Source organism: Phalacrocorax aristotelis, chromosome 2 (genome assembly GCF_949628215.1).
Source record: "Phalacrocorax aristotelis chromosome 2, bGulAri2.1, whole genome shotgun sequence".
Taxonomy (NCBI): domain Eukaryota; kingdom Metazoa; phylum Chordata; class Aves; order Suliformes; family Phalacrocoracidae; genus Phalacrocorax; species Phalacrocorax aristotelis.
In genome coordinates this window covers 58,435,918-58,461,232 of record NC_134277.1, presented here as the reverse complement: position 1 = coordinate 58,461,232, position 25,315 = coordinate 58,435,918, and the positions used below count along the sequence as shown (strand labels likewise).

Genomic DNA, 25,315 nt, shown 5'->3' with positions numbered 1-25,315 from the left:
CTTTTCTACAGTACATTCCACAGCAAGTGAATTTTAATTTATGCGTCCACCCGGGATGTGAACTGCCTTTTTGTGACTCTTTTGCTCTCTTGTTTAAAATCAATTACTGCTCTGTCCCTTTGGAAGATGAGCTGGAGGCCACATTTTCCTTTCTCCTCCTCATTAATTTTTAAGGTGGCAAAATCAGTCCCAAAAATTGACCCTTGGGGCATCACTTGCCCGAAAGGTTGCCATTCACAATTGTTAGCTTCTGTTTGATTTTTTTCACGTCAGTTCAACATTTGCCCATAGCAACCTCTACCCTCTCCGTGATGACTGACCTTCAACATACTCCTTTGTGCTGCTCTGCACTGAAGTTCTCCTCAAAGTGCCTGTAAATCACGCATTCGGCTTTTTCCCACCAGTGTGTCTGGTGTTACCACTCTGATAAAGTCGTGCCAGGTTTTTGGACATTCCCTGACTCTTTTCCTCCCTCCAAAAGTATATTTTAAAAATTGGAACAAATATATTTATGTCTGGTAACTAACCAGCAGGAGGCAAGTTCCCTGGGAAGCTTATTTTTGTTTCTGTTTTCACAGCTTTGAATTAAGTTTTCTTCTCAACTATAAACATTATCTTTCTCTGAGGTATGGAGTCCTGTCTTTCATACAAGATGTTATGACAGAGCATAGACACACCACATGCAGAAACACTGTGAAGTAACTCTTTGAACACATTGGTCTCACACTTAATGATGAAAAATGGCTTAAATCCCAGGCCTGCACATAATTATAGATCTGCTGAACCTTCTAGATGAGCAGTTCAACATCTTCAGTGTAAGGTTATGCACATGCATGAGTCTTTTATATATCAGCATTTTAAACAGCTTAGTGTGAAACTGATATTCTGCCTTTCAGCAGCTTTTAGTCTTAGCAAGTCTCTGCAGCAAGACATGTTTAGCAGGAAAATTTTTTGTCCTACTGGGGCTAGATTATGTGAATTTATTATTTTTTTAATAGCCTGCTTTCTGTCGGCAGCTCGAGATCTTTCATTTCAAGAGGTCTGCTCGCTAAAGATTTATTTGTGTAATTAAATGCACGTTCTTAGTGGCATTGTGCCAGTTTGTTTGTGTGGTTTGTTTTGGCAACATTAGCACCACACGGGTGAAGCTCTACTGAGGGACATGGGTGGAGGATCTGATGGTGGTCCAGGTTAGCAGTGGGCTTATGAAGGGGGTGGAGGCTGGAAGGGAATTATTCCCTCCAGTGCTCTGTCATCACATTAACATGATAATTTGAATGTTAACTTTGTAGGTTAGAAGTGCTTTTTTATTAATTCTCTCTTCATAAAAATACAAGCTCATAAGCTGCTGCCAGAAGAAAACTATCAACTGGGAATAATTGTGGTTTTTAGGAAGGATCTTGCAGGAAACTTAGAAATCATGAACTTTTTGATTCCATACACCAAGATACTGGAGTTGAGGTAAAGGGGAATAATCTCTGTGGTCAGAAATGCAGCTGTTAGATTCATTCTTTAAAAGTCAAACCAGAACAATTAGTCGTATTCTTCCACGAAAGACAGTTGTACCAAAAAAGCACGTATGCTATGGTGAACACAGTGTAATCATGGGAGGCAACGAAACTGGAAGAACTTGCCGGTTCAAAGAGGACTTGAAAATAGATGCAACTGTGAGCTCAGCCATAAAATTAATTTTTTTAATTTTATTTCCTTTTCTCACATTTGTTGTGGAATGCCTCATTGTTAGCAGGGAGAAGGCAGAGTACTCTGTAATGAGGCACAGAATCAGCACCTTTGAATGATTAATTTATTTTTGCTTGGACTCTTCACCCAGGCCATTAGTGTCTACATAGTCTCTGAAGGCTTGGGCTGCGTGTGTATGGAAGGTGATAGTTAAATTCTTCACTGTACTTTCCTGAATTCACTGGGGTTGCACAAATGAGGCTGAAAGAAGGGTTTGCCCCCTTATTTGCAGGTCCTATCCCAATTTTATATTTCTTTAACTACATCCCAAAGGAACCGCATCCCCTGCTATACCTGCTACTGTCCCTTTTTTCTCCATGACTCCACTGGCACATGGACCCACAAAAAGGTTCCTGAAGGTAATATCTCCTTGTAACTGTGCAAGTGCACGTCCTAACCCTGCAATAAGCATCACATGAATCAAAATGCAATCCTTTTTCTGAAGGGGGTATAAGTTACCACGTGTTTATGGTGGTGTGCGTACAGTTACCACAGAGCAGCTGATGTTTGGTAACTCATTTGCGCATCCAAGCCCAAAGCATGCGATGCCTACTCATGGCCTGTCTTATTGCAGGGAATGAACTATTTGGAGGAGCGTCGCCTGGTGCACCGTGACCTTGCTGCCAGGAATGTCCTCGTTAAGACTCCTCAACATGTGAAAATCACAGACTTTGGGCTGGCAAAGCTGCTCGGCGCCGATGAGAAGGAGTATCACGCCGAGGGAGGCAAGGTAAAGCACATCGGAGAAATGAACGGCTGTGCATTTGTCAGTGTTTGTGCTTGTACATGAGCCTTAAACACAGGGGAAAAAAAAAAAAAAGTGGGTTTTTTCAAAGTGCTCAGCTGCGCTCTCAGCATGCTGCCTTTGAAGACTGTGGGAGTCCTCTGAAATCAGCCGAAGCAGCGTCAGGCCAGTGGGACTGCAGTGGGAGCGGAGGTAGCAGAGCAGCAAATGCTTTTGAAATTCCCACCCAGAATGTCTGGGAAAAAGCAAGATTATTAAAAAAAAAAAGCATGGCTGAATTCATCAGTGTAGCCAACACCAATAACACCGTGCAGTTTATGAAGAGAAAGGGAATGCTGTATATTTATAGCAGAAGAAAGACCTGTCAGACTTGGTTCAACACGCCTTTGTGTTGTACTACGTGCTGATGGAGGGACTGCATCCTGCTGAGAAATTGAAGAGAAGCTGCTTGCAAATATTGCAGAGACCATAAATGGAAACCATATGAGTGCACATCAGTCTTTGTCATACAGCCCGAGATTGGATTTGTGTCCTGTTATGATAGGAGAAGGTTAAAAAAATAGTAATTTGAGTGTTAAATGTATTGTAAGACTAATTTGTAAGATATAGTTCTAATAAATAGTAATTTGAGTGTTAAATGTATTGTAAGACTAATTTGTAAGATATAGTTCTAATATGCCTAATATTTCACAAGTTCCCAGGTTCAACATAATAAATGAAAATTATAAGGGACTCAAAAGTTGCCTACTCTACCACTCGGGTAGTTGTGTTGTTTGTTGGTTGTTTTTTTCCCCTCTGTAACGAAACTATTGGTTTACACACCACCTGGTGGTAAATATCGCTGATAAATTTTGGGTCAGTCTCTTAAGGCTTATTTGTGAATTGCCCTAGGTTCCTATTAAATGGATGGCCTTGGAGTCAATTTTACACCGGATTTATACTCATCAAAGTGATGTCTGGAGTTATGGTGAGTCTAAAACCAGTTATAATTATTGCAAAGGGGTTGGAAAATTTCAGGATTTGCTAGTGACTCTACACAGTCATTTTTCTTCCTCTTATGAGAAGACTGAGAGATTAAACATAAACAAATAACCTATTCAATAAAGTAAAATCCCCACGAAATTACATACTAGTGAAGTATAAAATGTTTTGCAGAATACGTTTTCAGATGATGAGCCCTCCCCTGAAAGGGGCTGCAGGTAGGAGACTCTGCTGCATTTGCTGAAATTCTGCTGATGCTTTTCTTCAGCAACTTCACATGAGATATAACTGGGCTGACAATAAAGCCACATAACTAGAGGGAGGACTTAAAACCATCGGCCATGCTGTCAGTCAGTGTCAATCAGCATAACTCTGCTGTAGCCTAAAATGTTTGTGCTGTCCTGGTAATGAGAGGACAACACTAAAAGGGAAGCGAAGTGATAACCTCCTAAGAGAATCAATTTTATATTTGATAGAGTTCATAAGCCAGCTTGAAAGAAAGTGAAGCAGAAAGGAAACGTTTCAAAGCAACTTATTCCAAAATTTCCATTCCATGGGCTTTCATATTCCTGGAAGGTATTTAATGCAGATGGTCAGATCCTGTGTCCTTTTAGAAAAGTTCAACCTCTGGTCCTCTTAATCTGTTCATGTATCTCGGCATCCAAAATCTTGTTTTGTATCCTAAGCTACCAGGCAATCACAACAGCTACATCACAAGAGTACATGGTATGTCAGCAAACAACACTGAGGCAGCTGGTTTATACATCTTCTAAAAACTGTTCTTACTCGTCTCCAAAGAGATTGTTTTGAAACAAAAATACAGCTTCCATTTTTAAAACCATTTGCTGGGTTGGAGTCAGGAGGCAGTAACCTGCATTTCCTCTCTATGGAGCTGGGAAGTTTGTGAGATGTTCAACACTGAGATAGTAGCTGAGATTAAAAAAAAAAAAAAAATGCCCCAGAAAGGAAATCATGATGACTTCAACCTGTTTTATTAATTTGTCTCTCTTCAAAATCATGGCAGAAAATGCTTTTTTTGGGTGGGGCTTTGGCAATGCAGTGCCTCTGGGAAAGCCTTCTCCACTCACTGCCTCTCTGTGCCCAGGCCAAGCACCCTGGCTCCCAGCAAAGCCTCTTTCACAGTATTCTCTTCCCACCCTGCAGGTGTGACAGTCTGGGAGCTGATGACGTTTGGGTCCAAGCCGTACGATGGGATCCCCGCCAGTGAAATCTCCTCTGTCTTGGAGAAGGGCGAGCGTTTGCCCCAGCCCCCCATCTGTACCATCGATGTGTACATGATCATGGTCAAATGTGAGTTCACCTTTGGGGCTTTGGGTGCTAACCTAAGTCAAATAAGTAGCACAGTTGCCTTTGTTATGTCACATTTGTATATGCTGTGTTCTTGGTGATTGCACAGAAATAGGGTTATGTGACACCAGAGGGCATTCCGCACCTTGAGCTTTAGCTAGGAGCACGGTATGGTTTCACTAGTCACTAATTCAGGCAACTAATGTTTTTTCAGCATTCACACCGCTGGCTGATATTGTTGATTATTTTAAACTGATATTGTGAGGCGGTATAAATCAGCATAACACCACTCACTTTACCTGATACTCTGGTTTTGTATGTCTAGAAAATAAAATTAACACTGCCTTCTTCTCCAGGCTCTCCCTTAGTTCAGTGATATGCCTCCCCCTGCCATCACACACACGGATTATGTGTTCCTTTTACTGAAGGAGTGCTGTGAGCACAGGCACCACTGTAAGGACAGATGCATATGAGGATCCTAAGTTCCTCATCCAATTTCTTCATCATTTTTGGATAGCTCATTTTTAGCACACAGCTGTTGCTGTAAAGCAGCACAGGAGCTGGGGGGTCTCTGAAGCACTTTTTGGTCATTGTTAGGGCACATCAAAGGGCTTCTGAACGGCAAACCCCTTTTCCATCTACAGCAGCTACTAAAATGTCAGATTATTACCTGGCTTCCTGTGCATCTCTAGACCATGACTGCTGCATCCCTGCTCGCTACCAGTGGTGTCTGTGAGGTGCTGATAAGAAGCCCACTAGGTGGCATTTAAGACCTTCTCACTGGAGCATGTGTACCTGTTCCTGAAATAGGAGCCACGCTACCATGACTACCCCACAGTGCAGCACTTTTTGGGAGTCCTGGAATGCCCCAGTGTTGCTTTGTCAGAACAGGCACCGCACAGGGTGAGCCTGATCCTGTGCTCACCAGAGCAAGCAGGAAGCAGATCCAGAAGTGTGCACCTAGCTTGGGAGGTGCCCAGACCCAAAAGCAGTGTCCTGAAAACTCCTCCATGGTAATGCTGAGCCCTTTTGACACCTCAGCCCTGCCAGCAGCTCCGCTTGCAGCAGTCACGTCCCAGGTCTTCGAAAGACCTGCACTAGAGATCAGTCCTCAGGGGCTGAGCCATTGCGCAGCTCAGCAGCTCCATCCATTGCCCTTCCTTTGGGTCAGTCAGATGCAGAAAGCAGGCATTTTTCCAGGCACCTAATCAGGTACCTGTTGCTTTTAAAACACCACCAGTGGAGTGTCCTCATCCTCTTTCACACCATTACACTGAATTTAAGTGCAAGAGCATGAGGATCTAGGGTTTGAGCCTTCCTTCTGCCACAGGACTTGGTCATCCAACTGCTCTAATCACCCCACGTTTGCAGGCTACAGCACAGCCCCAGCTGAAGCTGTGCCATTTCATCTAAAGGAATCCAGGATTCCCAGTCATCTCTTTTATTAGCAGAGTATAGACTGAAATGTTCAAAGTTATTGCACAACATTTTAATTTTTTTTTTTTATTTAAGAAGCAGTATTTAAACATATGCAACTTGGAGATAAATTCAGAAATGGTAGATGCTACTTCTGCAACAGCAACAAACGCCACTCTGTCTAAAAGCAAAAAGGATTTCTTCTTGAATTAGCAGGGGATTCTATTTCTAGCATGGTAAAAAGTCACTATCAATGATGAGATTTTGTTTAATGCAGATTTCAGATAGCATATTGTCACTTCATTTCTTCATTACTGTGGATAGGCTGTTTCTTATGAGTTCCTCCAGACATACTGAGCTTGACATTTATTATTTTTAATTTTAAACACAGGAGTCTCTACATCAGTTCATCAGTTAGTTGATAACAGAAAGTGTGGGTTTCCTAAGTAATCTCATGTGTTAAACCACCAGTATCTATGTTCAAAATCTATTCTAGCGTTGATCCACAATAAGCTGTAGGACTTGTTTTTGTTAAAGTCCGTTTATTAATTAAATACAGCTTAGATGTGGTTAATCTTTCAAAATGTCCCCAGTGATGATGTTTTGAATTTTAGGAGACATCTGGTACAGAGGGTAGCTTCTGCTTTAGGCTTCCCAGGATTTCACAAAGCAGTGCAGTGAGGACTAGACGGTCAAAGCACCGTAAGTGTGCAGGTGCCTGCTGAAGTTAGTTTGCTTCCCCTGTTTCAAGAGCTTTTTCAGAGCAGCCTAATTTGGACCAGTCCAGCTGGACGCTCATTTGGTATCCTCAGGATTTATGCGCTATTATCACTCAGGTGGGACCTGCCTGCCCAAGCGGAGATAGGCCAGCAGGAGAGGAGATAGGCTCAGCCTGGAGCTTTTCCAAGATGCCTCCTTCATTCTTCCCAAAACTGCCAAGACATGCATTTTAAATGCTGAAATTCACAGCAGTGGCTGGTGAATGAACTTTTTATGGTGGGCCCTTACGGGTAGATCCTTAACAGTATGTATGGTGCTGTTCTTTTCACTGTTGCATTTTATTTAAGCTCTATGTTTGATCACCAAAACAACTTTATTTGTGCATTGCTTTCCCTGTCATCCCTCCAGGCTGGATGATCGATGCAGACAGCCGTCCCAAGTTTCGCGAACTGATAGCGGAGTTCTCAAAAATGGCCCGTGACCCCCCACGCTATCTTGTTATACAGGTACTAAACCCAATGGTAGGAAGATGTCTGATGGGCATTTAATATGAGGCCCAAAATTTATTATTAATGCATATGAAAACATAGAATATGGATGATTTAAGGCTAGATTTGCTGTTGCTTTCCAGGTCTTAATACATTCAGCTAGAACCACAAAAAGCTTCAAGACCAATCACTATTTTCTTAGTCCTGGTCCCAGTCTAAGACCAGTAACAGTCCATACTGCAGTCCTGAGAGGAGAACAGAGTTTGATCCTCTTCAAAATGCAGATATTTTACAGCAGCATAGATGGAGATTGCAGGCCCAAATTCCACTAAACTCTAGGTAAATTCAGTTAAACACACAGATCAAGATTTTACATGTTGGACCTCTCACTAAACTACTTTGTCTCTCAAAGAAGGGGAAAATAAGGGCTTGAAGGGAGTCTGTGAGTCCTCTCTCACACTGACTTTTCTCACAGGGAGATGATAGGATGCACTTGCCTAGCCCTACAGACTCCAAGTTTTATCGCACCCTGATGGAGGAGGAAGACATGGAAGATATAGTGGACGCGGATGAGTATCTCGTGCCACACCAGGGCTTCTTCAACAGCCCCTCAACATCCCGCACTCCTCTCTTGAGTTCATTGGTATGAAACTTTTCCTCTGTGGAAACATGACAAGCAATTTTAAGAGTGAACTGCTTCTCATAATGCCTGTATTTTCTTTCTCTCTCTTTTTAAGAGTGCAACTAGCAACAATTCTGCTACAACCTGTATTGATAGAAATGGGGTAAGTGGGGTGACCTTTAAAGAAGGAGCAACTTCTCCTCTGTGGATCAACTTCTACAAAACAGTCCCTTTAATACTGATTTTCTCTACTTCAAATCTAGCAGGGACACCCTGTGAGGGAAGATAGCTTTGTCCAGAGGTATAGCTCAGACCCAACAGGCGCTTTCTTGGAGGACAGCATAGACGACAGCTTCCTGCCAGCCCCGGGTGAGTACCTCTCCTGTGTTTCCATCCCACAGCCACTCATTCACAAGCCATTTGGTTGTGAATATCATCATTGTCCTTCCTTTTCTGTAGAAAAGAAGCAATCCAAATGCTTCCTACCTGTTTTGGTCAGTAAATAGGAGTGAAAATGTGTGCACATATCCTCTTCCTAGACTTTTTCTGGCTGCTTCTGGCTGTTTCTCATTTCAGTTCCTTCACCAGCCAGGTTCTGCATGTTTGCCATGTGATTCATCTGGCCAGGGAGTTCACGTGTGTGGTTATGTGTTTAAAGCTTTCTACCACCCCTGCACTTCAGAAAATATCCTCTAAAAACCGGGTTTCACTGCTTAAACCATTTGAGCAATATAAACAGCTTTCTGGTAGTTTCACTGCTTTCAGATGTTGATACGTTGAAGGCAGCTCACGATTTCATGTGGACTTACAGGTGGTCGGAGAGCAAGCCAGTGAGCACCAAGGGAGCTGGTGCTGGGTTCCGCAGCTCTGTTGCTTTGTGGCCTTAAAAAAACCCCCAACCAACCCTTCCAAGAATACACCACAACTAAAAAGGGTGAAAGACCCTGCAAGGGGTAGCATTTAAGTGAGATGTGGAGTCTCTGTTTCTGCCAGTCCTGTATTTTGTAGGGACTTTCCTCATCTCTAAACATTTTTCTAGGGAAACAGTTTCTGGCAGAAAGCTGCCTGACTGCAATTTCAGAACAGTATCTGGGACGTAGCCACCCCCACATCACTAAAATCAGCAGTAGCTCTTCGCTGTCTCATGGTTCAAGCCATCTTTCTGCTGCTCTGTAAACCAAATTCCTGAAGGTGAACTTCAGGGCAGCGTGTTTGGTGCCACGGCGCTTACAGTCCCTGCCTTTGGCTCTCTTCCACTCCAGGAAGTTCAGTGAGATGCTGTGCATGAAAAGCAAGTGGCAGCTGGGTTGAAACTACACCTTGAGTGATGGAAATGGCTGCATTACCTGTATGTCTTCATTTTCATTCCTTCTCATTTTTATCTTCTTTTTATTCCAGAGTATGTAAACCAGTTGGTGCCCAAGAAAGCATCTGCCTCAGCAGTCCAGAATCCAATCTACAACAACTTCTCACTCACAACAAACTCAAAGGTCCCCATGGACTCCAGCTACCAGAATTCACACAGCACAGCTGTGGACAACCCCGAGTATCTCAACACCAACCAGTCTCCGCTGGCCAAGACAGTCTTCGAGAGCTCTCCATACTGGATCCAGGCGGGCAACCACCAAATAAATCTGGACAATCCTGACTACCAGCAGGACTTCTTACCGAAGGAAACCAAACCTAACGGTCTCTTGAAAGTTCCTGCAGCAGAGAATCCGGAGTACTTGAGGGTAGCAGCACCAAAAAGTGAATACATTGAAGCCTCAGCATGACCATAGAGAATTTCTTCTTGCAGCAAGGCAAGCCAGGCTCTCGGTGAACCACCTGGCTGTTGCAAGAACGGACTCTCACTGACAGTGAATGGCGACTGCAATGCATCAATAAGCACACCTTTCCTTTTCAGCATGGGGGCTGAAACTGCGAAGCCTATGTGATGGTAGGTTTGGGTCTTTTCTTGCCCATTTCCGGATAATAACTGAGGCCCATAGCCTGCACTTGGCTGCGTGTTGGGATGGAGCGGGATCTTCCTGGATGGAAGAAATACGGATGCATTTCTTTCATTTTCAAATGGTAGCATGGTAAGAAGCCACTCTGGGATGAACTTGAGAGCTGTACACATTGTACAGTCAAATTCCTTTCTACGGTCTGTTTTTTTAAAAATGTTTCTAACATAATTTTTGGATCTTTTACAAGATCAGATGATTGTACTGCTGGTCTGCTATGTGGTGCTCAGATCACCAGCAGGAAAAAAGAAATAATGTTACTAAATAGTTTTCCAAAAATCCTGGAACAGAAACAGTTATTCCAAACCACCGGATTTCTACAAATTGGCTCCATATATTGCTTCTTGGCATGAAGAGGAGAAATGCATCTGGGGAACATATGGGAGATTGTGCCCAGGGCAGTATGGAGTGGATCATTCCAGGTAAAACTAGCACAAGGAGCAAAATGGCATGATGCATCACCTACTGACCACTACTGCTAAAAACTGACAGGAGGAACTCACCTCAAAGTCATCTGTACATGGTTATAAAGTGCTCACTAGTCTGCTTTCTGATGGTCAAACACAAGACTTTTTTTTCTGATCCCTTATGCAGCTGTCGAGTTGTCAAAATGCCTTTCTTCAACAAAACTGTTAAAGATGTTGCCATAACTGAAAAATGAGGTGTCAAATAATGTTTAACAGACTTTAATTAAATGTCAAGGAAATGCAATGGGGCAAATTGGAGCATTCAAGAGACAGACTGGAAGAGCTATACTGAATTAGACTTGACTAGGGCAAGAAACACAGGTAGCTCTAGCCAAGTGGTTTTATTTCCCTTCTTAAAGGGGCTCAGAACAGAAATCATTTTCCCTTATAGCTCTGACAAAGAAAAGGGGTATATCAGTGTTACGCTTTACTCACTTCAAGGCAGAATACTGCCCATTGTTGTACTGTGCTGGGGTCTGGTTGCCTGTTCCTTTGCGGTTACATACCCTGGCAATGCAGGAGGGGCAGTGAGAATGAATTAAGGACAGGAAGAATAATCTGGAGTGATGGAAAATATTATCTCCCTCTTCTGAAACACAGGGCTGCCTAGTACTTCTTTAAAATACCCAGCATCATCTTCTGTTTTCAGTGTGGAATAGGCGGAGTAGGCAAGGCTAAAATTTCAGCTTCGTAGTATAAATAAATCACAGCAGCAAAAGCAGCTACTCTTTCCAGGGGCCTGTGATACAGAACTTCAGATTCTTCCATCATTAACATTTCTTATGAATGTAGGAGGAGTAAAATGCCTAAAGCGTCAATTTAGTCAGTAATTTAGATGCATCCCACCAGCAGCTTGGCAGTGCTATTTTAATCAAACCACTAGATCAGAAAGCAAATGCACATTTGTTGGTTTTGGTACAAAGGTTGAACTAGTTGAACATTGGCAACTTGCTTGAGGGTAGCATAAGCAGCTGAGTTGCAGAAGATATGTAGTCTATATTAAGTAGCAAGAAAGAGTCAAATGTATACCACCACTGTGTTTTGAATATATCAGTATGTGTTTCAGTTTAAGTATTGCATCTGGAGTCCAGGATCAAGAAGCAAATCCTCAGAACATTGTTTTTACAGATTTATTGAGGAATGAAGGACAAGAATGGTCATGTGAAGTGACCCCTTTTATAAGTAACACAGTGTAAAATGCATTAGCAGCTTGTGTGTGTGCAATAGTTCATTGGCCACACTATGGTCTAGGGCAGAGCAGTATATTGGGTCAAAATCCAAAGATTATCCTGTTTGGTACATCTGTGCCACCATGTCCAAGTCCCAGGCACAGCGGTATGGAGGATGCAATGTTTGACTTTGATTATTACTCTCTTGTGTTTAAAACACTATCCAAAATTCAGTTCCCACACCCAGTTAGTGGCAGATTTCTCCTTGCATTCCTGAGAGCAGATTTGTTGTGTTGCTCTCACAAGCGTGCAACATGTATGCACAGGCAGCACTGCTTTTCTCCACCCACCACCCCAGGAGGAGCGTACATAGAACAAAAAAAAAGATCTGAACAGAAATCACAGACAATTTTAAATTTGCTAAATCTGTTATGTCTCCAAGCAGAACACTAGAAAATCACATAGTGCACATTCTCCTGCAGAACCTTTCCGACGGTATTGCGCAAAAGAATGTGTTGATGTTTTGTTTTAATCTGTTAGCTAAAACAAGAACGTGACTAAGAAATAGCAATATGTATCACCAGCATTATATAGCATTAACATTATTTAATAGAGGTTACTATGCTTGCCTATAACAATTTAGGAGGGATTCACTAGTGGCTCATTGCTAGAAACAGGGAGATTCATCTAAAAATTAAGCAATGTAAGTTTTAAAGAGCATCACTTTTGGAATGTATTGTTTTTGATGAAAAAAGCAGGAAAGAGGATGTAGGACCACAAACTCTTAGTGCAAACTTACAGATTCTGGATTGGTGGGATCAGCTGATTTGTAAAGTAGTTCTGGTAAAGAAGCATCCTGTAAATTTGTAATGATTACTTTACATGATTTGTAAATTGGCAGCTCGGTAATTGTTCAAAAGCCAGCAAAAAAACCAAAAACTGGGCAGTGTGGTGTAGTCAGTAGGCAGTGCCTGCAGGGGCAGATACAGTGGCAGTAGGAGAGATGGGACTGCACAGCTGCGTGGCTGTCACTGGAGGCATGGGTGCTATGCAGGGTGATGTTCGTAGGGTAACAGGCAGCTGCAATGTACCAAATAATGTCCACTCAATAAGCAACTGAAATGGTCTGGTTTTCCCACTGCAGCTCACTGACCATGTAACACAAAGGGTTCCCGTGCAGGTCACAGGTGCTCATAAAGGCGAACACGGTTAGGCAGTGTTTCACGGGACCTTGCTGATGCAATGTTGCATGGAGTTCAGGCTACTGGGACATACTACTAGAACATAAAAGTTGTGTTTTTACAAATATTAGAAAAAAGATACACGCATCTTGAGAGCTTACATAAATCAACATCCAAAAATAACGTGAAAGTGCTGCTGTTGTCTCTCAGGAGATGTGGGTAGAAAATTATTATTTTTAAAATGCAGCTGAATAGGAGAATGTAGCAGGGCACAGCCACTTCTAAAAGCTAAGAGAGTCTTACCAGTCAAGAAAATAAAATTTACCCTTTTTACTGTATTTCTCATGGAAGGCAAAATAAAACCATTCACAAGTTAGTGCTTAGCGTCTCTTAATCATAAAGCAGCAGTTAATATGAAACTGCCTTTGCAATAATAATTTAAGACTTTTAATAACTGCTAAGTATATTAAAATGTAAGTGAAGTCAAGAGTCTTCATCTTTGATGTTTTCCAGTGATTTGTGTACAGTGTCAGTGCACTTGACTTCATTTGGGCCTTGAGTTGTTTTCTTCTGCTTCAAAGGGAATTGGCTTGGAAAGTTTCCTTCATGTTGCAATCCATCTTGTCGGGTAAATTCATCCAAGAGGCATGGGGCTTGCTTTTGTTTCCAGCTGGCAGGCAACAATGCAGTGAGTTTTCTAGAGAGAGCAGCTGGAAATAAATGGTGGTTTCTGGAATGCCTCAGGGTGATGCCCTGTCCCACCAGCGTCACTGTCAGATGGCCATGTGAAGCCCCGGCATTAGAAAATACAGTCCTGTGGTTTATTTGAAAGGAAGGGGCTTGTGTATTGAGAGTAATGCCAGGGAAGGGTTGCAGCCAGCCAATCCATACCTAAGACAGCTGCCAAATTTGCCCAGGGACATCACTGAGGCCATTGGCTGTTCCTGCAGGTACAGGCAGGAATAGCCACGTGGCTTCTGTCCCTGCTAGGGCTTGAAGCAAAGCCCTCTTGCAGAGATTGCTTGTGCAAAAACCAATGTACGCAGCATTCGTACTATGGGGTGAATCTCTTCTCTTCCCTAGGAGATGCAATTAGGGCTACAACAATGTCACAGGACCCCAAACAGCTTAAATAGGTCCCATCACAAGGTGCCTGGGGTGTCCTTGGTCTGTCTGGGGGTGCTCCAGGGTGCCAAGGAGAAACCTTGCATTTCCAGACAAGTGCTCATTTTTCAGATTCGGAGTTCAACATCTCTGTTAGTATGACTGCTGCCTCACCAGGTGAGCAGTTACGGTACTCTGGCTTTTGTTTCCCTCCGTGTTTCTCTGTGAGAAAACAGCTGAATCAGGACTAAGTATGAAAATGTACCTGTGTCCTCCTTCCTGATGGAATGGTATATTCATGAAATGTCAAACTCTGTATAACACTTAGCAAGAATTCTTTGTAATGTTTTATCACCACTGGTTCAAATTTTTGTACTGGGATCCCATTTTCTACCTTTCTTTTTGTAAGTGTTATCTCTTTGTTCTGACATACAACTTTTAATGAGCCTTTTTAAAATAATAATTAAAAAAAAAAGTTTATATAAAAGAAAAACACACCTTCAAGTAGCTTGTCAAATGGGCTGCATTAGGACCAAAGATGTAATGTCTTGTTTTCTTGCTTTAAAGGAAAAGGGTATTCATTACCACTTCTACAGCCTCTTTCCACAGGGAAAAGCTACAGATCTCTACTCTTCACTGGGGCTGGGCCAGACCTCCACTAAGCCAAGAGGACTTGACAGGAGGGTGAGGCCTCCATAGAAAACCAAACCAAATATCAGGAGCAGGTATCACTTCAGGGCCAGACCTACAACCTCTACTCCATTTTGATTAATTTTCTACTCAACACAATAGCTAAACAGGGTCATGGTCAAGAAAAAAGAAACAAATACATGATGATTTGGCTCAGTATCAGGAAAAAATACAATGTGAAGATGAGATATAGCGAGATAATTGCTTTTTATGTGAGAAAGTGTGTAGTCAGGCAGTGAGACTTTAAGCCAATAACACTTCTGGTTATGTATTACTTTAATTATGCGGGGGAGTTGAAATCATGGCGCTTACATTCTGCCACGAGTCCTGCCTCTGTTCGACTTCATGTGTTTTGGTAGATCACCTGTATTACTGTGGCTGCATGAGAATTGCAGGTTGGTCAGAGGTACTGCATGCAACCTCTCCTTCCTATACAGGGAGAGGAGAGTGCGGCAACAGAAGGCTGTACCACAGTTAGTGGTCAAGCAAACCCACAGTAGCATCCAAAAAAAAGGGTTTACTGAGGAAAAAATTGATAACAGGAGGCCTACTGGCAAAAGACATGCCACTTGTTGCACCACTGAAGTCAGCAGGCAAAATGCCTTGAGCCAAGATTCAGGGCTGGTACTTCACCAACTTTGTTCTCATCCTCTTACAATGGCACAAATGGGGCTGTCTGGATGCGTGACAGCATGGGCCTTGTGGTCTCTCCATACCTCTCGCCTTGAAGTAATGGATTTTCCTGATTAATAAGGTGAAAACCAGAAATGAAACCCGCCGCTAACGACTGGATTGGTTGAAGGTGTTGTTCCTATGTAGCTGATACGGTACGTCGTTTCCAGTTGCGCTGGAATTTATCCAGACCCTTCTCCTTACCTCTCGCAAGCTTGCTGGGGCGTGTGCATTTGCAACCACCATCGATGTTATCCTCATATTTTGTGAAAGGGAGTAAATAAAGCAGTTATCTACAATGGTAGGAGGCTTGGCTCACAAACATATGTTGCTTTTTTAATCCTATGTTCCTAATATTGTTCCCCTTGAAATTAATGGGACGTTTAACTTGATTACACTGAGAGTATAAAACAAGGCTAATGTTGAGTGATTTTTTTAAAATCCCTCACAATAATCAGAGATCCTATGGATCCATTGCCCGTTTTAGGCTGCTTTGTATTGATGCAATCAACCGAGTATAAGGTGTAATGTCTTGGTTTTAATAAACTGTCAAGCAATATATCCATAGATACAGATGGTACCCTCACAGCATTGTAAAGTTACTCAACTATGAAAGCACTATTTGTATAATAAGAAACTCTTGACTTTTATATGGTTTAATGGTTTATACTGTTGATCAAAGATTGTTTGTATATTGAGCGATAAAAATGAGGTGTATATTATTCTTTTTAATTGTTTTTAATTTTTGGAGAACTTTTATTGTAATATACTGTTGTATTTGGGGGGAAGAAATACCAGTGGCTAGCTTGTAGGGTTTGTAGCCAGAGAAGAACTCACATTAAGGGTTCTTTACTGATTGACTTAGATTTTTTTTTTTCTGGTAAAAGTTGTCACCTTGGGGATTTATCCAGAGCTTAGTGAAGCTAATAACAGGACCCTTTCCTCTCTCCAAGACTCTTTGGCTCTCTGCATGTACAGCGCTGAAGTTTCACAATGTGAGCAGTAATAAAGCTAACACTTGTGACCATTGGAAGTGCAATATGAAAGCCCAGGTGCTGCTTATCAGGGCACTAATAAAAGCTGCTCTTTCCAATTGCATGGCAGGTTCTCACTTCACTTTTATTATACTAGCAGATGCAGAGTCAAAATAATCCCTCAAAAGCTTATCCATATTATGTGGTGTATGAAGCCATACTGCTGGCCATTTTTGAATTGCATAGCTATGAGCTATGCAACAGCAATGCAGGACTCCCTCGTAAGGAGAGGCAAAACAAAGTCTCAACCAGAGTCACACTGGTGACTTAAATTCTTGTACTACATTATGCAAAAAGAAAATCTCCTAGCAAACCCAGTCAAATGAAGCCCCAGCATTCCCCTGAGTATTGGTGTTTAATTATCCAACTGGTAGAACATGTAGCAGACAAAGGAATTACAGGGTCCTCAACAAAACAGCAAAATACGCTGGGTTGACAAGACAGTAAAGAGAGGAGCTGGAACCGTTCATACACATTCAGCCTGGATAAGTCCCTGGTATCATGATCAGTAAATTAAATCATCTTTGTCTTTATAAATGAACTCTGTACACAGAAAAAAAAAGCCACTACAGCACCTTTCTCATTTTCACCTTTCTATCCAGTCCCTTCCAACACGTAGGCTGCATGTTTTACCAGCTCAACCTATTTTATGCAGAAATGACATAGTCTTAATCTTCATATTACTGGTTCTCAGAAATGTCTAATGCGTATTAATGCATGATATTTTTATTTTAATAAAAGTAATTAAATAAATCTTTGCTTTTTTGGCACATGATCTTCCCCCCCCCCTTTAGTGATCAGCTGGTTTGGGAAGACTCTATATATGCTAGTATTGATATTATGAAGAATAGTAATTAGTATTACTATCAAGAAGGAAACTGAAATACATGTTGTATGCCCGTACACCTCCTCAGTAAAGATGAGAAAACAACTTACAGATTCAAAAGTCTTTACCAGACAGGAAACCTATGTTCTCCGTATTTCACGGATAGGAGAACAGATACAGAGCAATGCCTCTGTACTTACCGCAGAGAGGTGGGGATACTGATGGGGCTAAATCCCACTGCCAAAGCACTGAAAGACAGGAACTTAAAATGAAGAATGGTGTAGGTATAGAAAAGCATGGGTATTTGGGAGGGACGAGCATTCAGAAATTCCACTGAGCTCAGAGCCAACTTCAAATAAATATAAAAAGTGACAAAGGGTGCAAGAGGAGAAGACAGCCAAAGAAACACAGCTGCAGTTTAAACCCCCTGTCTGCCTGTACAGGATATGGTAGGTTAAGATAAGAAAAAGAGAATTGCTGTTTAAAGATAGCAGAGGAATACACATCTCTTCCATATGCTCCATCATTATCGGCAGCAGCACTAAGTGAGCCTCACCCTTTGGCACTCCTGAGCTCAACCCAGGAAAGCAACAAAGCCAGACTCTAAGGAACTAATCTGAAAGGGTGATAAATACATCAGGTCATGTAAGAAATTTCCAAGGCAGCAACTAAAAGAGCCAACTGCTAGGATGAGGCCCCACACTCATAGTTGGACCACCTACCATGGTACCTGGGACAGAGCTGCTTGCCTGCTACAGCAGTGAACATGGAAGGGCTTCACCATTGCTCTTTGGGGCAATCACATTTCAGCAGTAACTGGTCACAGGTGGCCTCACTCATTCTTGTCCTAAGGCCACTGACTGGGGCAACACTTCTGCAGCAGTGTTTGACAAGGGTTATTTGTACTGGGCATGAGTCTGGCAAGAAAGAGGGATCTTGCAGTCACCAAAGGCAGGTGCTGGGAACTGCAGAGAATGTAACTCAGCCTCCTTAAACTTGCATTATGTTTGCTGGCAGAGACAGGCTCAGCTCCTATATCAGCACCCACCTGAGTCAGATCCATGTAGACCCTTGGGAGGAGTGCCACTGGTACAGCAGGCACCAAGGGGCATGTCCTCAGCATGCTCAGCAGGGTGGGCTGGTCTTGCTCCCCACATCCCTGCCCACAGGATGAGGGCTGCTTGGAGCCCACCTGTAAGCATATACAGGGGAGTAAGCTTCCAGTCCCACAACATGGATTATTATTGCTGTTTTGTGGAGAGGGGAGGTGGAACTACAGATCAGGTAGTGTTTTAAATTGTTGGGAATTTAATTCTCTATAATAAGCACCATCTGTGTGAAGTTCAACACCAGAGCTCGTGTTGCAGAAAGCCTTTTACTTTAAAACCTGTTTTCTTTCTAAAGAGAGCAGAAGGTATGTTATTTTAATGTATGTGTTAACCCCAGAGACTGCTGCCTTCAGTGAGTTACAGCCCTACAAAACTCAACTAGCCCAGAAATAGCACAGTGTTTGTCATCTTTATTCAGTATCATATGGGCTTATTTGCACTTGGTTTTTTTTCCTTTTCTTTTCTTGGGGGGCACAGACTTATGGATTGCACTAGACTTCACTGGACACTGTCACTCTTAGATAGGCGTGATGGTGATACAAAAGATTCTTGGCTCACAGACAGCTTTTATTTAGCAGGATTTGTACTAGCACTCATTTAACAAGCCAAAGTACAGCTAGTAAGGGTCACAGCTGGTTGTATAGGTTTCCATCTAGCTCTTGGAGCGCATTAAGTCATCAAAAGCAGAGGACCTGTGTGTGAGTTTAATGCTCAGAGATAAGAAATACAGCAAGGTGTGATCTCTACCACTGCCCATGGAGGCCAAGCCATGCTAGGTCAAACCAAGCTGGGCTAGGCAAAAATGTAACTAGGATGCAGTCCTTGCACAGCACAGTGGTGAGGGCCTCCAGGCTCAGTGCTCTCCCCTGAAGCCAGACCTGCCACAGGGCAATCGTTGAAAGCACATGCAGCTCTTGGAGATTTCCAAAAGTAAGCCAAGCTTGCAAAGTCTGCATAGTTTCTGGTGCCTGTAGCTAGGGCTTGGCACTCAGTGTCCAGCTAACAAGACTACTACAATTACCCTTGCTTCTCAGAGCGCAGAAGGAAAGCTAATAGTGCCCCCTCTTGGAAGAGAAAGAAACTCTCGGCCCACAACTTGCGTAGCTTTAAAATAGGTCTCCCAGAAAACAAAGCAGAAAAAAACCTGTGCTTGCATAGGCGATTTATTTTCCTGTGCATTTGGAGTGCAGGTTCATGGTACAGTTAAGCCAACCTAAGTACGGGCTGCTGCTGGAAAGGGTCGCCGCACTGATCTGATGGAAAATTAATCCTTCTCATTGGCAGTTTAGTTTCAGTAGACTTGCAATGCACTTGCATGCATGATAGAGCTGACATCTGACATGGCAATGTGCATCTGAAGGACAAGCGTATAGGTGACAAAATTTATAACAAGTGTCACGTCCTCCTGCCCTCAGAAGCTCTTGTGCATGTTACTGTGAAGCACTCCATTTCCTCAATGCTCAGTTATTGGGTTTCTTCATGTCTTGCAAGGAAAGCAAAATTGTGCAGATGATGCTGTGAAGAGGCTTAAAATAATGTGATTAGGCTGTGCCAGGACAAAGAGATTTAGTTTCATTTTTTGTTTGTGATCATTAAACTGCTGGTGGGGAGTAGTCTTTGCCCAGCCCTTCTGTTTCACGAAGAGGCTCTAGCACAGATGTATCCCACTGCAGAAATAAAAAGGTCATTTTCAGTGAACGGCAGTTTTAGAAAAGCCACAGTCTTGCCTAATGCAAATAGTGCCTCAGTATATTTTTAAAAATTAGTAATTTTAAAATGCCTGTGTGCCAAAAACTGAGATCTTTTGGAGCTTAGCTTTCTTTTCTATTCACATAGTACAACAGGCTGCCCTCTGAGGCACATCTCCCTAAGTAATACATAACAGTACACGAACACACACAGGTGCCTTCCTCCTGAAAGTCAGGCTGCTTTCTCCCCAGTTTCATATCAAAGCAAAACCATGTTGAAGAAGTGTTTGTATACCAGTGGGGTGTTACCCCACCATGGGGTAGGCAGCAGCAAGGTACATCTTCGTAGTTACTCAATGGTGAGGCTATGTCCAACAGGCACGTGAAAGCAACACAAAAAGTCAGGCAGGCATCAGGCAGTTCCTGGGAGAAACAGTGATCTATACATGATTAAACAAAATGTGATTAGGCTATAGTTATTAGAGGTAGCACTGATCCCAAATTCATCTTTGTAAGTATCTTGTCAGAGTGCTAATTGCATTGGCTTTTCTAATGCTTCCCTTCAAGAGAGGATGGTTCAGACCAATAGGTTGCTTCTCCCAGAGGGACAATGGTCACTGGGAAGCTTGAAATCATTATTTAGCCAGAGATGAGCCCATTCAAGTGCTGGTAGCTTGGCCAGCTCAGAGGATTTCCACCAGGCTGGTTACAGGGACAAGCCAGTGGCACAAGGCAGGAGGGTGGAGGTAGCATTCAGACTACCCAAAGTAATCCTGCAGAGACCTCTACGGTAGCCCTGGCTGCTTTGTGGCATTGGAGGAATTACCTAAAGAAGTCAATTTTGAGTCCATGTTTAAGACTTTTTCTGCAGTGATGGCAGCCACAGCTCCTTTAACAAAGGGTTGGTGCAATGTCGCAAGCATTAGCTCTGTAGGTGAACTACCTATAGGCTGCAGAGTGGTTTGTGTACTGTATGTTTCTTAGCAAGGTTTCTTAGGTACCCAGCTTAGTTAGGTCCCCTTGAAATCAACCTATTAGATTTTGTATGGAAAAGAAGACCCCTGTACCAAGCGTGACTTCTACAATGAGATGCTGGATATGTAGTCTTCTGGTCTAATCTTTCCATCCAAAGAGGTTTGCTCAGCAGGTACAACAGGGCACAGGCACATATCTATCCTCTTGCAGGATGCAATTTCCTATTTTGCAAGCCTGTCAGCTGCTTACATAAAGAAGGTATTACCTTAAAGAGTTTTTAATGGACTCATAGGTGACATTTCATCCTGAATGCTGGGTTACTGAGTATTGAGGTTATCATTCAAAATGTTTGTTCAGTAAACTTTCCTGGGTGAAAGACTTCTATTCTATTAACATCTATTTCAAACTAATTTAATGACCACAACTTAAATTTATGTTTTCTCACACAAAGAAACACTGAAAAATTACCCAGAGGCTATTGGGAAATTAATAAATAGGTTCATTACAAACTGAATTACCCCAAGAAGTAAACATGCCCTTTTTCTCACACACTTTTCTTAAGCACGTACTTATAGCCACTGGGAGAGGAAAGATATTTTGCTATATAGACCTTTGATCTGATGACACACAGCCAGAATTTTAATAATACTGATGGAAACTAGAGAGCAAGGGTGGCTGGAGCCACCGTTGAAACACGTTTTGGCAGTTCACTCCCATTCATCAAGCAGAAGAGTTATTCCCTGGTGCTGGGGATGCTTCAGCCCTCCGGTGAGTGTAAAGCAATGGGGTCTGAGTGGACCCCTGATGATTTACATCCACTGGGTCAGCAGTGCTTTATAGCAGTTCACAAATTTATGCCTTGTCCTCTGTTACGTTGACTATGATTTTTGCCTTGAAATAAGTAATAGGGACAATCTTCATATTGAAAACATAAATATAGAGAGAGCAACTGCTTTTCCATAGGTGGTGAGAAATTAGTGCTTGATAAACTTGTAGTGATAATTTATAATATAATTTCAAGAAAAAGAGGGAGAATTATTTATGTGGTGTAAATGTCTTCCCTCCAACATCATACTATTCTACAATAAATATTTTAACACAGGTTGGGCTAAAGATGCTTCTTGGCTGTGAATTTGCTCTTTGTGGGGGAAATGCATTGGTTTTTCATTTTGCAGGGAGCTTGTACCTTTAGAAAATTCTCACTCCGCACATTTTTCTGTCTCAATACAAACTCTTTCAATAACACTGCTGATTTGCTCTAATGATGAGTTTCTGTCATAGTGCTCTGGATGCTTTTTACGGGGAAGGTGCATTTCACCATATGGAGAAGCAAAGCAGGCAAACAAAGCAAAAAGCAATCAAGTAACTAGCAGTTGTTAAGATGAAGTCCAAGAGTTGTTATCTGCATCTTTTCAAGGTATCCTCATGCCTCAACTATAAACACATTCAAATGTATAAATGCCCCAAAACCTATTTGTACCAATATAACCTGTTTCATAAATCTACTTCTATTAGATACAAAATTTTCCAGTACTACAGTGGCCTACCTTAATGAAAGCTTAATAAATTAGGAACATCAAGATTGCTGGTAGAATAACATTAGCTAATTTTATTGGATATGAAAATATACTAACTTGTGTGATGAAGGAGACTGTTGTTTGCCTTGTTCTGTGCTTCAGCTCCTGTGGAAGTGTATAGCAGATAAAGAAGAACCTAATGAGTCTAATGCAGACAATGGGAAGTTTCTTTATTAAAACAGAAGAAAGCTCTGAGAATTAGACTGAAAGCCTATTGTTGCTGCTGAGCTTTTGTGTTTAAATGAATAAGATGCACCAGTGCAGACTGTTTAACACTTGGCTCTTCACTCAATATTGTCATTTTGTGTGGGGTTTCATGGAAAGAAGGTTTTGTCAGACTCGCCAGTGGCAAAGCTACTGTCACATATTTTCTGTCTTGGCAGGGTAGGATGTATTATGCTAAGCAGATCGTCATCGTGGGCTGCCTTTATAGAAGAGAAGAGTTAGTCTCACTGGTCTTGTTCAATAAGCTTCATTTCCTGGGTTGCAAGGTTATGTTTCTGTTGCTTGTTGAAGTCAAGGAGAAACTCTGATGGACTTTAATGTTACAAGAAGGGAGGTTCTTCCATTTGACCCACAGTGGTGGTGTGCAACCTGCCACTTGAGCCCAATCTCCTCCTGCACCAGAAGGCACCCTTGCCCATGCTGGTCCATGAGAGAGGCCGCAGCATAAAAAATGGCAGCAGCAGGTACACTAACAAACCAGAGCAGGTAAACTCACCACTGAAAATCTGGCAGCAAACTGTATTCACAGCAAACCACTTACGTGCAGCATGCAAAATAATGAAGCTGTCAGGAATCCCACCTTCATAATCATCAGCATGTTTAGCATTAAAAAAAAGAAACTTTTAATCTTCAAAGTCTTTTACAAACAGTCACTAATTAACCTTCCATGCCTCAGTATTGCAGCTATCATGGGAAAGGCCTCAGGGGAAACGGTAGTAAAGTGTCTAAATATCCCTTTAAGGTGTAGGTTGAAGCACAGATTCCTTCTTTTTAACTCACCACTGAATGCAAAGCACTTCTATAAATACTTCAAATAGCACAAACAATGCTATTGAAATGTATATCTGTGAATAAAATCTGTGTAAAAACTCATGCATCATTTATGTCCCTCTTAAGTCTTTAGAACATGACTAATGGCACATCAGCCCTCTCTACTGGAGTGAATTTCTCTAGGTCGTTCTGCAAAGACTTGCATACATCATTAACTTCGTAAAGCAGTCCCACAGAAGCTCAGTGAAGCTGTTTCTGGTGTAATATAAGCATGCAACATTTACATGAGCAAAGTCATAATGAGTATAAATTGGCAGTTTGGACCATTACACTTGTTGGCATAGGCCTTTATGCACAGGTAGGTCCTTCAGCCCTGCTGCAGTTACTACTCTCACTTTTTTTTCTGGGCATCCTTACATCCTGGGAGACAACTTTGTGGCTTACTTGGAGGCCCAAGCTAGAGTGTGCCCCAAGAAACCTCACTGTATCAGTTTGCTGCTGTACCACTGATAAAAGCTTCAATCATTTGTGCATGTTATAAAAGCTGAGTTCAATTTACTAGCTGATGATTGTAATCCAAAAGGTAAAGCTCTAGTTAAATCTGTGTTTTTAATTGACACAATGTGTATATATTTCCTCTTAGACATCAAAAATACTCTGTTGCATACTGTGAATGCCTTTATGAAAGCTCAGAGAAATAGACTTCTAAGTGACTGGGTCTCTTTTACAAGGTGATTTTGAACAACCAGATCACTTAGGACCCAATTCTTCAAAGTACACATACATTTAGGCATTTAGACAGTCTCCCAGCAGATGGATTGCCATCTGACTCCACTGCTTTCAAAATGTGATCCTGATTGATTTACAGGAACTTTTCCTTACTCCCTCACAAAACTTAAGGTGTTTTAAGAAAACAGCCATAAACTTTAGTTTCACTTTGTTCGCTACACTAAGGTCTGAGAACCCACCTAGAAACATATACTGAGTAATGTGTTCACAGGAGGCATTTCATCCTGCTATGAACTAAACTCCAGATGATTTACGACTTTCTCATAGATTTTGTTGTCTGATGCAGTTGTGACTGCTTTAGTGTCACACAATTTTGCTGAAGACAATATTTCTTAGTTAATTTCAAATGGAAATTTTTAAAAGTTCTGCCATGATAGACTCCCTGCATGTCTTCAGTTTTTGGGCTTCTGTGGTGACCACCATGACAGAGTGACAAAATTATCAAAAGCAGGCATCACTAACAATTAAACAAGAGCAGCAGGATTCGCTGTTTAGTAGTCCAGTTGCAATTTTTACCAGTTTCTGCAGTTTCAGTCTGTCAAGGGAAACTGCAAGTAGAAAACTACTTCCATAAAGTTGTATGTGAGTAACCAGAAACATCAGAAACTTTTCTTTGAGCATGGTTTGCTAACAGTACTGGAAGCAAAGCGGACATGTCCAAATGGGGTATGACCTTCTCAGTTTGGTGTGTGGAAATGGTTGCAAGACACACACTAAAACACTAAATGGGCTACTATAAATGGCATATTCTCTTTAATGTTCCTGCCAGAAGAAGGGTACATCTGTTGATACAGATGAAAGCTTTTATGTCGACCTGCACAGAGGGACCTCAAAGTTCATTATATTCACTTTCTGAAAAGTTTTCACTGAAGCTTTTGTCTCAGCTTCACACAAGGCACCCTTCACATCTTTTACTTCTTTGAGGCATATAACAATTATTTGTTTAAATCATATAAAGGGTTTCCTCATCTTCCAGGGAAACTTTCATACCAGGAAGGTCAAAGACAGCTTG

The 25,315-nt window shown here is 42.0% G+C and overlaps 1 protein-coding gene across 2 annotated transcripts in view; it reads left to right on the top strand.

Annotated features, from left to right (window-relative positions):
• The window catches only part of EGFR (epidermal growth factor receptor), a 161,188-nt gene extending 148,607 nt beyond the window's left edge, over nucleotides 1-12,581 (top strand). The window contains exons 21-28 of one of the 2 annotated variants that reach the window (XM_075083747.1): nucleotides 2,315-2,470; nucleotides 3,377-3,452; nucleotides 4,631-4,777; nucleotides 7,319-7,416; nucleotides 7,874-8,041; nucleotides 8,136-8,183; nucleotides 8,284-8,389; nucleotides 9,419-12,581. In XM_075083747.1, coding sequence (XP_074939848.1) covers nucleotides 2,315-2,470; nucleotides 3,377-3,452; nucleotides 4,631-4,777; nucleotides 7,319-7,416; nucleotides 7,874-8,041; nucleotides 8,136-8,183; nucleotides 8,284-8,389; nucleotides 9,419-9,795 — 1,176 coding nt within the window. In that variant the 3' untranslated portion in view covers nucleotides 9,796-12,581. The remainder of the gene's footprint in view (nucleotides 1-2,314; nucleotides 2,471-3,376; nucleotides 3,453-4,630; nucleotides 4,778-7,318; nucleotides 7,417-7,873; nucleotides 8,042-8,135; nucleotides 8,184-8,283; nucleotides 8,390-9,418) is intronic. The other variant, XM_075083746.1, reaches the window with a different exon arrangement.
• The last annotated feature ends 12,734 nt before the right edge of the window (nucleotides 12,582-25,315 follow it).